Source organism: Perca fluviatilis, chromosome 18 (assembly GCF_010015445.1).
Source record: "Perca fluviatilis chromosome 18, GENO_Pfluv_1.0, whole genome shotgun sequence".
NCBI lineage: Eukaryota > Metazoa > Chordata > Actinopteri > Perciformes > Percidae > Perca > Perca fluviatilis.
In genome coordinates, this window is record NC_053129.1 from 7,451,992 (window position 1) to 7,464,980 (window position 12,989).

At 37.6% G+C, this 12,989-nt stretch overlaps 1 protein-coding gene across 3 annotated transcripts in view; it reads right to left on the bottom strand.

Annotated features, from left to right (window-relative positions):
* cnih3 (cornichon family AMPA receptor auxiliary protein 3) overlaps positions 1-12,989 on the bottom strand; it is a 143,205-nt gene that overhangs the window by 7,131 nt on the left and 123,085 nt on the right. The window contains exons 5-6 of one of the 3 annotated variants that reach the window (XM_039782002.1): positions 5,744-5,887; positions 5,016-5,071 (exon numbers count right to left, since the gene is read on the bottom strand). In XM_039782002.1, coding sequence (XP_039637936.1) covers positions 5,044-5,071; positions 5,744-5,887 — 172 coding nt within the window. In that variant the 3' untranslated portion in view covers positions 5,016-5,043. Of the gene's footprint in view, positions 1-5,015; positions 5,072-5,743; positions 5,891-12,989 lie in introns of all 3 variants that reach the window. The other 2 variants (XM_039782000.1, XM_039782001.1) reach the window with 2 other exon arrangements.

Here is a 12,989-nt window from a genome sequence, read left to right on the forward strand (position 1 = left end):
ATCATAGTATAGTATTACGGTTAAGTTGTTAATACATATAACATTTGGGCTCCAGGTAATCAGGTATTTTATCTGTTGAACTGTTCGACTATGTCAATTCTTAGTCAGGGGCAGGCCTAACCGACAGTATAATAATAACATCCAAAATGCATGATTCACTCTCAGTGGTTTCTGTGACATGAGAAGTACTTTTAAGTTCAGTATGTAGTCCCCCTCGCAGTTGAGTAGGCGGTCCTTAATGTGTCCCAGGACACAAAAAAAAGATATAATTGACAAAGCACATCGTGGCTACACTTTCCTTTCATTTGTTTCAAATTCAACGAACAATTTGTTGTATTTTGCAGAATACTGAAAGCAGCAGAAAGGCAGAACTCAGTACATTTTAACATCTGTTTATTTATCGCAAGTAAATATATATCATTTTTGCGATATTCAACATTATGGCATATCGCATATTTGCCTCATATCGTGCAGCCCTAATAACTACCCTGAAATTGTGTCAAATGCCACATCATGTCGCAATAATGTCATCTGTATCCTCTTTTAGTCTACTTTGTTTAATAGGTAAATAGTTATTTCTTTCTAAATGGTCTGATAATGTTATGTAGTCATTGTTTTCACCTTGGTTTGACTAGTTTATTACTGAACCCAGCCATCACGTGCCCCGCCATCACATGCTGTGCCACCCACCACCACAAGTAAATTTTCAACCTGTGGGAAACACTGAAAAGTTATGTCGGGGCAGTACATTCAAACAGCCAGTTGCTCGATTGGGCCAGTGCTCAAAAAATTAAAAAGGAAAAAAATTACTATATTTCAATTAAGGACTATATACAGACTCAAAATTAAGCATTTCCGCTGTATCAATTTTGAGGATTGCCAAAAGTATCCCCATATAATAAAGTCTCACATTTGTACCTTAAAATAGCTAAATTTCTAAAAACATGAGGTGCATGTGGGACAGTTTACATTAAGTTATTTTTCGGAATGGTGGTTATAAAAATGTTAGTCTGGAGCCCTGTATGCATGAAAGTTTAAGTTTAATGCATTGAAGTTATTCCAACCACTGAGACCAATCGTTTCTGATTCCTTTGCCACAGAAGACTCACCACTCTATTGGTTGAACTACAAAAACACACAGCCCACTCCCAATCGCACAGTGGTGTTAGACAGTGTCTTTTGGCAAGTTTATTTGCTAATTAATGCTTTTTAGCTACATTGGATCTCATCATAAAAGAGTAACTTGAGTTTTGAATTTTTGTGCTACTGTAATAATGCTGGTGTTAATCAGCCAACCCAAAAGTATTATCTACCAACCTAGAAATGCCAACAGCGGCGTACATTTCAAATCTAATCTGGTCCATTGGCAAACACATACACTTCAATGAACATTGTGATACAAGCGAAAACAATGCATGAACACATTTGCTTCTGCTTCACTGAAAAATGCATTGTGTTTCCATGACCACGTATTGGTCCACAGTACAGTATGCCAGTGAAGAACACAATATAACAGATGGATTTTCTGACAAGGTGGCTCACCCCTAATGCATAATGTTAGAAATTCATACATTTACATGAGTTTTTAATTTTAATGTTTTTTTAACCTTCCTAAATTAAGGATGTATGTCATAATTCCCCGCCTGTAAAAACATTTTATATCAAGCGCTTTCCTTTAGAGCCAGATGTTGCTTATTTCATGTTCCATTAGCTTTCAACATCTGTCTAGCTAATGAGCCGAGGTTAACCTTGTGTGTGTGTGTGTGTGTGTGTGTGTGTGTGTGTGTGTGTGTGTGTGTGTGTGTATGTGTGTGAGCAAATAGAATGGCCAGATTTATAAGCCCAGGAAGATGAAAAGAACAACAAATTCGATGAAAAGGTTAGATCTGTAAATGTACAGCAGAATAGCATGCAGGTAGCATACAACATGCTAAGTTTAGACCACAGGGGTTAGACAGGATTCCTGTACACATCTCGCCAGGGAAAAGTACTCGTGACACAGCATCGTTGTGACAGAAACGACAAGTTCAGGAGGAGAAAGGTAAGAAAAAAGGTTGGAGTGTAATAGTCAAAGGTTACATTCTGAGGAGAAATCCATTAGTGAGGCAGGGCTTCACTATCATCCAGTATCAGAAGAGGTACAGCTGGGAAGGGTGAGACAGCACAGAGCTCATCTGGGGCAAAAGTAGAATAGAAACTGTGTAGACCAGACATGGGCAAACTGGCAGGGAGGTTCCCTTCTAGTATTTATATTGAAACAAAATATGACAAATGTTGCACTGGTTTCTTTTTCTTGATTTATTTTTCATTATTTATTGAGGAATTAAATTTATTCATCTAAGTACACAAACGTGTCAAATAGATGAACCACATTAAAAAATTTAGCCCAAGGCTGCTCAATGCCTTTTGAGCCTGTGCTTCTGTCCCCCTGCTGTGTGCCCAGATGGACTAAATCAAGAGTTATATAGTAATTCCAGTGGATCATCTGCACCAGATAAGCTCCACTGAGCAACCAAAAAGGATTTTAAATCAGCCATCACCCAGGTGTGGAGGTGAGCACTCAGGTGGAGCTGTGTGTTCATCTGTGATCTGTGATGGCATGCAAAATTTCATTATGTGCATACATGGGGTTTTGTGCCTATGTGTTTCTGTGCAAACTGTTCTCACTCCCAACTTGTCAAAAACAGCAGCTTGTACCAAATTGTTCAAACCGACTTATTTTAAACCGAACCACAATCTTCTCCTAAACCTAATGGTAATGTACGATTTGAAAATTCGTTAATGAGTTTAACAGTGTCAGCATCAATGTAACGTTTGACAATTAATCTATTCATATTCATCTGTTCAACAGAAAATAAAACATGTAAAGCAAAGCACATAAAGCAAGCATCTTTTTCCATTCCTATGCTGAATACTTGACAAATCTACCTTTAAGGTATTTTGAACATTTTGAGCAGAAGAAAATGTGTTATTAAAGGGTAATTCTTTTCAACCCTATTTTCCTATGTTTTTGTGTGTAAGTGACTGATAGGAACAACAATCTTTGAAATTGATCCAGTATTAATCGTGAACGCTGTAACCGGCAACCACACACCGGGCTGCAATGTAACCCTATGTGGCAATATTGTCAATTTTTTTTTTGCCACTGAAAGTTTTAGATTTTTATTCTAAGGGTCTGACAACATTATGAAAAGGATCCCTATAGAGATAGGCCTTTTAAAAACCTCTTTAAGAACTTTGTTTAACCAGAAACAGCTCTGAAGTCGCTAGCGCTAAACCCACCAGACTCCATTTAAAAAAACAATACTTTTAGCGTGTATAGAGCCAACATATTTTCACATGTAAATCGGTAAAGTATGTGTTTATTTCCACCAAAACTAGAGATGTGATGGTTGAAAAAGTGGAAAGATGACCTAAAACGGCTTTTCATAGTTTTAATTTGTTTCTGTCAACTTTGAATGAAGTGTATTTTACGATGATAGAATTACTGTTTATTTACATGGAGTCTGGTGGCTTAAGCGAATGCAATTTCATGGATGTATTTATGTTTAAAAAAAGGATATTACTCTTTACCAGAAAGGTTGACCTTCTTAGAAATCCTCTCCATAATGTTGTCAGACATTTATAATATTAATCTGAGCCTGTCAGTGGCAAAACAACCACTTTTGTGAACGTAAATACAAGCTGCACAATTGCCCTATTAACTTACACTGTAGCTTGTTTCGCTGCTGCAGACTGCAGCAATCTCGCTTAACACTGGACCAATGTCAAAGATTGTTGTTCCCATCAGTCACTTAGACACAAAAACAAACAACACAAATGTCTTTCATTCATTAGCCCAAATGTGTCTAACAATGTTCTTACCCAGAGAAATATTTTTATGTATTTTTATTTAAGGTAACGGTCAGTAACTGTTACATTTGTTCGCCTGTCAATGGTGTTATATTTATATTTGCGCCTGCGTTGTGGTTGTGTGCCTGAAGCTGTCATAAATTGACTTTTTATCAATTTCTTGGCAGCTTTGCTCCCAGCCCCTCTGCCAACAAGCTGAGCTCAACAGTGTTGGAGAAACAGTGATTTTTACCGTGAAACGGCTTTATTTAGGGTTAGGGTTATTACAATCACCATGTCTGTTTGTTTCGGAGGGGACCTCTGTTTATATTCTCCTGGTAAAAACCTTCTGAACGATTAACACTGAAGGAATCCTAATTGGGAGAAGCTGACTGCAATGATGGCAATGGTGGTGAAGACAACTCCCCTGATCCACCTTTTGTTATCGTTTTGATTTACAGACCCCTAGCGACAGAAAAATCACATATTGTACATTTAAACAATTCACATCAACACACAATCTTTAAAGTTATCTTGAAAAAAGATATGCATTAACGAGAAGCAGCACCTTATCTCCCTGGCATATGTTGATTTTAGGATGTAATGTCAGGTTAACTTAATGATACTTTTATCAAAACCAAACAAATACACCAAAGAATTGTACCTTGTGTTGTGTAGAATAATAACACTCACCACATTGCTCATGGTGTTGCTTTTCTACATGTGTGGTATTGCTGTTATAAACATATTGAGATCACTATTAACAAAGCACCTACTACCTTAAAACAGCACATCACTTCTCTACAAGTATGGGACCATCCAGAATGTGTTAAATGTTTACTCACAGCACTATCACATATATACAAGAACAACTCCATGTTAAAGTTGCAATCCTTTTTAAATAATGGAATAATTTTTCTTTAAAAATCTTCTTCTTTGCTATTATGCTGCCATGTCTGGCCCATAGAAACTACAATCTGTAACCGACATGGCTCTACCAAAATCAGTTCAAAGCTTCAATCCATATAGTCACAACAGTCCTTCATGGCACATTAATAATGAACTTGCCCCTAAAACAGATCAAGATCAACTGTAGTGGCCATATGGAAGACCATTAGGGTAAAACCTTACTATTCCGTCTCAATATACTGCCATATGAAATAAGGTGAAAAAAAGGATTGTACCTTTAAGTGTTTCCATTGATAAGATCTATTAGAGGGATATATCCAGGTTCCACACACTGCAGCACCCACATGACACATGGAACAAGAATCCGGAGTGATTAATAACAGCATTATTAGACAAGGACAGCAACATTGTGTGCATTATTATCATATAACAGTAGAACATTTTAGCAAAAACTCGAAAAAATCGAAGGCAAACAAAAAATGCTATTTAAAAAATACCATGATTTACAGAATTAACTTATGTATAAAAAACACAAAATAAAAATGTTTATTTCCCTCTCTTATCCACCTAAGCATTCTGGTAGTGCTTGTCAATGAAGTAAAGAATCAAATTCTCTCAACATCACATGCATTAGCAGTAGTGGACCTAATATTAAACCTAAGTAACCTGACAGATCTAAATAACTTGCATGTGACTGCCAGAGAAATGGTTACTTTATTCAATGATATGCACTCACATTGTTTCATCAGAGCTGGGGAATTTTACCAAGTTAAATAATCATGTGATAGAAATAGGGATGGAAACAAACATATAGTGTAAGTGCTCATTTTCACAATTTCCTTGTTTTACATTTTCACTATTTCCCTTCAATTCCTGGTCTAAGTAATATTTCTAGTAGCTTGAGTTTGATGTCATAGTTTTTTACTCTAGCTGTTATAATCAGATTAATGTAATCTCTTTACATAATCCAATTATTGTCCCACACCGCCTGCCACATGCTCACCAGTACAGATAGTAGAAGAAGGAGAGGACGAAGAAGGAGAGCTTGCACCAGGCCTCCTTTAGGCAGAACTTGAGCGTGTCGCCATTCATCACTGATGCTGGGTCGTAGAGCAGCTCCTTAGTGTCCGTTGGGGAATGGAAGTACCTACCACAGAGGGCAAAGACCACATCGCGGGTAGTTGACCCGTTCCAGACCCCAGAGGGAGGGGGAAGGACGGAGGGATGGAGGTAGGTGGGGGAGATGATGGGAGGAAATGAGGAAGGAGATGGCATGGAAAAAGATGGCATGATGAGTTATGGGGACAACATCATGCAGCAGATGTGGGTGAAATAGTAGTTGAATATGTTTGTGAAAATCGACCGTTCCCTAAACCTCTTTCCTGAACAGTTGTTTAATCGTTCATAGTTTAGCACCTGTAACTAGGTACGGCAAGCCTGTCAAACTTTGGATACCCCCACATTCTAAAGCAGGGTGCTTAGTAAAAGTGTTAGGGACGGATTAAACTATCAGTACGTTTACATGCACATAATATTCAGGTTTTTGCCCTAATTCCAAAAACGATGATATTCCAACTAAACTGTTTACATGGCTAATGAAAGTGAATATTCCACTAATATTCCCGTTTACATGTAGTCGTGCAAAACAGGATTTTTTTCAAAGTTTACCAGCGGCGGGGGACATGTTGGACTGTGCGAACACAGCGTCCCTCTTTCATTCCTTCAACCAACTTATTGAAAAGGTCAGCATAGCAATGTTTGCGCATATCCAAAAACCTGTTGATATCCAAGTCTTTGATAATGTTTAAAAGTAGCTGTGTTTCTCCATCTTATCAGGTCAGTTATGTTGTTATAAAAGGTATCATGACTGGGGTTTATTCTAAGTTTCTAAATCCAGTCAGCTCAGTAAGTTGATTACAGCAACTCCAACTAGTGTGCATAAAAATGAGTCAATGATTTTCAATTAAACATTTTCTCCCACCTGCTGACTGATTTAAAACCTGAAGAGAAAATCCCCCCTTTAAAAGAATCTGCATTTGTTATTGCTATGCTTTTAACGTGATCAATATTTGTAAACACAAACAGCTCTCTCTTAAAGCTGTGTAAAATAAAGATGTGAAATGTCACCAAAAGAAAAAAACCTGACGGTGATTAATAGCAGAGTGGGATTGGAGAATTGTAGGATGTTTCCTGGAGCTTTTACATCCCAGTGAGACTAATTTCAGCAGGGCTGTTAGAATTATGAAACAGACAATATGTCATACAGCAAATGAGTACTCAAGGAAATTCACCATGAGAAAACATGAAAAGGGAAATTGCAACTGCTGCCTTTCGCTTTGGGCTGTTTATGTACTGATACACGATTGCATCATTACTTTTAATTTTTAATAGGGGGAATTTTCCCTTAATGGACCCCAGAGCTGACACAAATTAACTGTAATAATGGTGTGTTTCATTAATATACAAATGTATATTAATGAAACACACCAGTTAGAGTAACCTCTTTTTTTTTTGGAACCTGGACATTATTTCCCTATGTTTGTGTCTAAGTGATAGGAACAACAATCTTTAGAATTCATCCAGTATTACGCAAGACAGTCGTGAAACAAGCTACAATGTTATTTTGCAATTGAGCCCCTTTAATTTATGTCCATAAGAAGTGCTTGTTTTACCACTGACAAGCTCAGATTCAAGTGTCTGACAACATTAACATTTAACATAAAAAAATCCTTGGAATCACTATCGCAAAACCCACCAGACTCCATTTAAATCAACAGTAAATTTATCATCGTAAAAAACACTTCAAAGTCGACAGAAACAAAATAAAACCATCAAAAGCTGTCTTGGTTCGGCTTTCCATTGTTCCAACAATTAGCACTCTGGATTGGTTGGAATAAACCCTTAATTTACCCATTTATGTAGAAATGTAGAAAAATGCTGGCTCTGTACACGCTAAAAGTATTGTTTATTTAAATGGAGTCTGATTGGTTTGGCGATATTGATTTTGGAGCTGTTCAGCAAAAGGTCTATCTCTGTAGGGATCCTTTCCATAATGTTGTCAGCCACTAAGAAGAACAATCTGAGCCTTTCAGTGGCAAAAACAAGCACTTTTAGTTGATGTTATTGATGATTCTTGTTCATATTAGTCACTTGTCACACCAATGTATAGGAAAAGAGGGTTAAGGTTAATGCTGGATAATGGGTTCAGCTATTTAATCCACAGAGCCCATCACAAAGAATTTCACTCACTTAAACATTAAGATTATGTTTTGCAGGGTATGATGGGTAATACAGTTCAACCAGGAAGCTTCCATCATTACGCATGTGGTTTGTTCAGTCATTAAACTGGCTAACAGATGGTTTGTGCATGTCCATACTGTATATTAATTAATTTACAGTGGTTGTGCACAACTGTGAAATGATCATACATGTTGTTGTCATAAATGAATTACAATGTACATTCACACTTCCATTGGCCCAGAGATGACTCATGCATGTATGACATCTTCAACAATGCACTTGAAAATGATTTTTAATGTATTTTGAATGTGACAGATGGGTTTTTTAATGAGTCACTGCATGTAATTCCCAAGTATTTCTATAAAAAATACATGCACAAGTGACTGATATAATGGAGGTAAACACTAGTTTAGCTAATAGTTAACAAATTACAACACAAAAAGCTAATAAAATGTCATTATTCAAAAAATAACTTTGCACCATTTGTCTCACAATTCCCCTGAGCAAAGGTAACAGACAAAAGACAACATTTTTATTTTATGAACACTTCTTGCTTTAACACTATAACCGCCATAGCCATGCTATTTAACATTGTGATCCAAAATGTTTAATTATTCCATCATTGTGTGTGCTATGTTTCCCTCCTGCCCTGACTTTTCCTAAATACCTTTTCTGCACATGCCTATATTGTCATAATGATAGCATAATGTTTAGAAAACCAAATACACTCCTCTCTATTCGCCAGGAATAGCGCAGATCAACGTTGGTACACTCCTTGCAGCCAAATTGACACATTTGTATATAATGACCGTACAGCTCATTGAGAAAATGGATGTGACATAGAAACCTTTTAATTTGAACAAAATACTAACATTTCTAAATTGTATTATTTTAATAGGTTGGTGTGGATATGCACAATCAGATGGCAGGTTGTGTGTTGACTGTTGAACTAAAAGACACACAGGAGAGATGGAGAGACAAATATAAATGCTGAAGGGGGACTTATTGTTGTTCTTTCATTAGACCAAATGTGATAATGTAATAATTGGCATATTTACCATTTAGATTACCTGCCAAAATAAAAATGTTAAAATTGATTAAAATGTATTTCAACATTTGTTTTGCCTTTAAGAATTTAGGGTGTCCGGTTTAATAATAATAATACTTTATTTGTATAGCACTTTTTAAAACCAAGTAACAAAGTGCTGTACAGTAAAAACAATAAATAAAAACAAGATCCATAATTAAAATATAAATGCAATAAAATACTTAAGATTAACGGAAATAGTACCCTTAAGAGCCTGGCGGTTTTAGTGTTGAAGACTCACAGACTTTAATACTTACTTAGTAGTAGTATTAATTAGCAAATATTGGTTTGCTACTATATTAATGTTCTGAATGTCGAGTACAGCCCCTTTAAGTCATAGACATAGAAAAATGTGGAGTGTGTGTGTGAGTAACGCACACACATGAACGCACACACGCACGCACACACACACACACACACACACACACACACACACACACACACACACACACACACACACACACACACACACACACAGGCAGACACACACACACACACGTTTTGAAAATGATTCAGCTGGCAACCAAAGCATTTTAAAAGGAAAATTTGACACCTTTTATGTATATGGGCAGTCAGTGTTGATGGTTAATGTATTCGATTGAAGCAATAAATGCCTCAGTGTGTGCTATATTCACGGAGAACTATTTCTTCCTGCATCCAGCGCTGCCATGGGATGTGACAGTGACTCACTTGGAGGCAAGGAAAAACTAAAAAGGCTATTTCAGCCTGGATTTCGCCTATGGGTAGCCAGGCGCGTGCTCTAGAACTTCCTTGTTGTCTTTGCTTTATTGGAAACTAGTTTACGTTTTCAACAGCGTAAATGGCATCTCAAAATATGAGTGTAGAGTAGGGCTGTAACGATATGCGATATGAAACCAAAATCGCAACACTCAGATCCATGAACCTGTGCGAGAAGGCGGAGTGAGAAGGCACCCCTTCCAACTCCCAGAGTTATCGACCTCGGCCAATAAGGAGTCAGTTTGTTAAATGGGCGTTGTGGAAAACTCCCTGCTGGACTAATGAGCCAACGTCACTCCCTGGACTCACGCATTTGCGCACATGCGCAATTTCGCCATTTCCGTTTTGTAGTTCGCTGCGGACACGAGTACAGCTGCTCCTAAAGTTGCACGTTACTTATATAGCATTCTGTTGTGTTGCCGTGTGCGTTATTGAGAACGTAAGTGCACAATTTTATGTCCATGCTGGTGTTGCATGTATCTTTGTTTGTGTAGCTAACATAACAGTATTTTCTTTACTATAGTTCAGGATTGCCTACTTATGTTTAATTGCCTACTTAATGCTAGGAGCTTACTGCAAATATGTCATTCAGAAACAATAGTTAATACCTTGATTCATGGATGCATGTTAGCACAGTGTTGTACATTCGTTAATTACAATCCTGCTGAGGATTAGTTCAGCTGTTGCACTCGCGATGGTGTTGCTGGTTTGATTGTTGAAGCGCATTTCACCGTGCCATTCGCGCCGCTGGTGTATCACATGACTATTGCACCTGTATGTAGCTGTTATGTTCATTTGTGGTCTTAGAGCGCCATCTAGTGGCCAATAGATGTAACTGTACAATGAGACCTGCAGCATATTCGTTACTACATTGGAATTTATTGGTTTCCAGTACTACCCAGTATTATTTGGTTGTTTGCACAGCTATTTATTGCATAGCAATTATGTATTTTGTATATAATTGTGTATATTGCAGTGAGTTGTTGCCTACTGACCTGTAATCTGTATATATGTGTATTCGTTATGTACAGGTTATATTTACATATTCTGTATTTCTCTATTTTACAGAAAACCACACAAACACATACTAGCAACAAGCACTGTATTCACATGCTGGGATTGGATGTCAATAAATCTGTTGAACTAAGACCAAAGGTTGCAGCGACTCTCTTACCAGAGTACATAGCCAGCTCGGGTAGCGCCAGCACATAACGTACACGGACTTCACAGGCGTTAAGTGGTCTCCCCATGGATGGAAGGGTCTTCCTCACATTTCCGAAGAGAGTAGTGGTTGAATTAGTAACCAAGCTAAATGAACTTTAACAAATTACAACCCAGCGGCAAACTTAGCGCGAGCTCTGCTCACTTGTCTCATCCATCTCGTGTCGCAAGCAATGTTTTAGAAACTGGCCGCCATTTCTTGAACTGAGCTCGGACTGATAGCTACCTACCTAACATTCGCTAGCTCAGCCTTTTACCGATCTTCCACAAAATAACTTAAAGGAGCAGCTGGTGAAGCACCGCAATGCTCAACGCTCAGAGCAATTTCTTTCTGGCTAAACCCAAAGCGGGGTAAGTCTACAGTGAGTTCACGATACAGTGAAGAAATTACACCAGAAAGCTGACAGTTAACCTGGCTTTGAGCTTCTTTTTTAGTTAGCTGTCTGCTGTGCTAACTGAGAAACACTGTAGTGTTAACGTTAGCTTTAACCTAGCTTTGAGCTTCTTTTTTAGTGAGCTGTCAGCTGTGCTAACTGATAAACACTCTAGCTAGCTCTTAGCTAACGTTAGTTATGTTAGATTTGTTAGAGATAACTTACTGTGCAAAGTGCAAAGCTGATTGCAAAGGGCCTCATGCATCCAGAACAAGTAATTTCACAACTCGATATGACCGTGAGCTAGACTGAGACTGAATTGGTTTACTGTGTGGATTCAGCATGTCTGTGTTAACAAATGCTGCACTATTCTGCATCATTTAATTGCCTCTGTTCAACAAATGTTCATGTATGTTAACGTATTTCCTGCAGCTGCTATATCATATAGCCTAATGAAGATATACTATGCTCATAACAGTTTCAAATCAAATCAATAATGATTTGGCTGTACTCACTTGTATCAACTGATCTGACCTGACATCCTGTGGCTGCAGCTGAAACTGCTGTGCATCTTCTGGTACTTGGAAACTCATATTAAAATTAAATGTGACATTCAAACATGCTCGAATCATCTCCACAATGGAGTTTAGTTTAGAGTTTGTTTTCAACAGTATTTTGTTACAAAGAAAACAGAAGTGTTATAGCTTTGGCTATTTATTTATTTTACTTAGGTATGTTGTTAATAATTATAGCATAGTTAATATTGTTCTTTGGTGTTCAATTTATACAGGTTTTTCAAATGTAGGGGCATTGTGGTATAGCATAGTACATACTATCTACTGTAACTCCAACATCTAAGGTTACACCCCTTCACTTTTCCCATGTTGCCTGACAGTCTCAATTAATTAATAAAAGGGTCAGTTTACCCTACCTTTTTTTTTACCCTTAGTTGTACCTAGCGACACAGATAGTTTTAGTTTTGCATAGGGTCTAAGATATCCATCTCTGACATTTATAATCTAATGCTATTGGAGGTGGGATGGAAATTAATTAATTAAGTTCCTCTGGACTAAGGGTTTTAAAAGTCAGTTCAAAGTTATGAGGGTCTTTTTTCCATGATTTATAAGCAGATTTGTGAACAATTATTTGTGATGGACACCAGAGATATGAATTTTAACACAAATTGTGACAATTGGGCTCTCGGGGTTTTAGTACTTTAATTTCCTCCATGAGCTGTGCATGAGCTGCTCCTACTGTTGACCCTATTGGTGAGCAAGCCAAATCATAGGTGCAAACTAAAATAACTAACTTCCTGTTTTTAGAACAGCAACATACACTCCCTTTCACCTCGCACAGTACCCAAAAGGCTGTTGAATGTGTGATGGAGTTAAAAAGAAAAAAAATCTATATAATTTGATTGTTTATTCCCGAATCGACCAGAGTTTAGAATGGCAATAAAAAGAAAGTGGAAGGTAAGGGACATCCGGACGAAAATGAGTGACATCCGGTGGGATCTCCGGCGGCATCGGAACTATCCCATAAATGATACGTCGTTGATATAGACTACAGTACCCACAATCCTAAGAGTG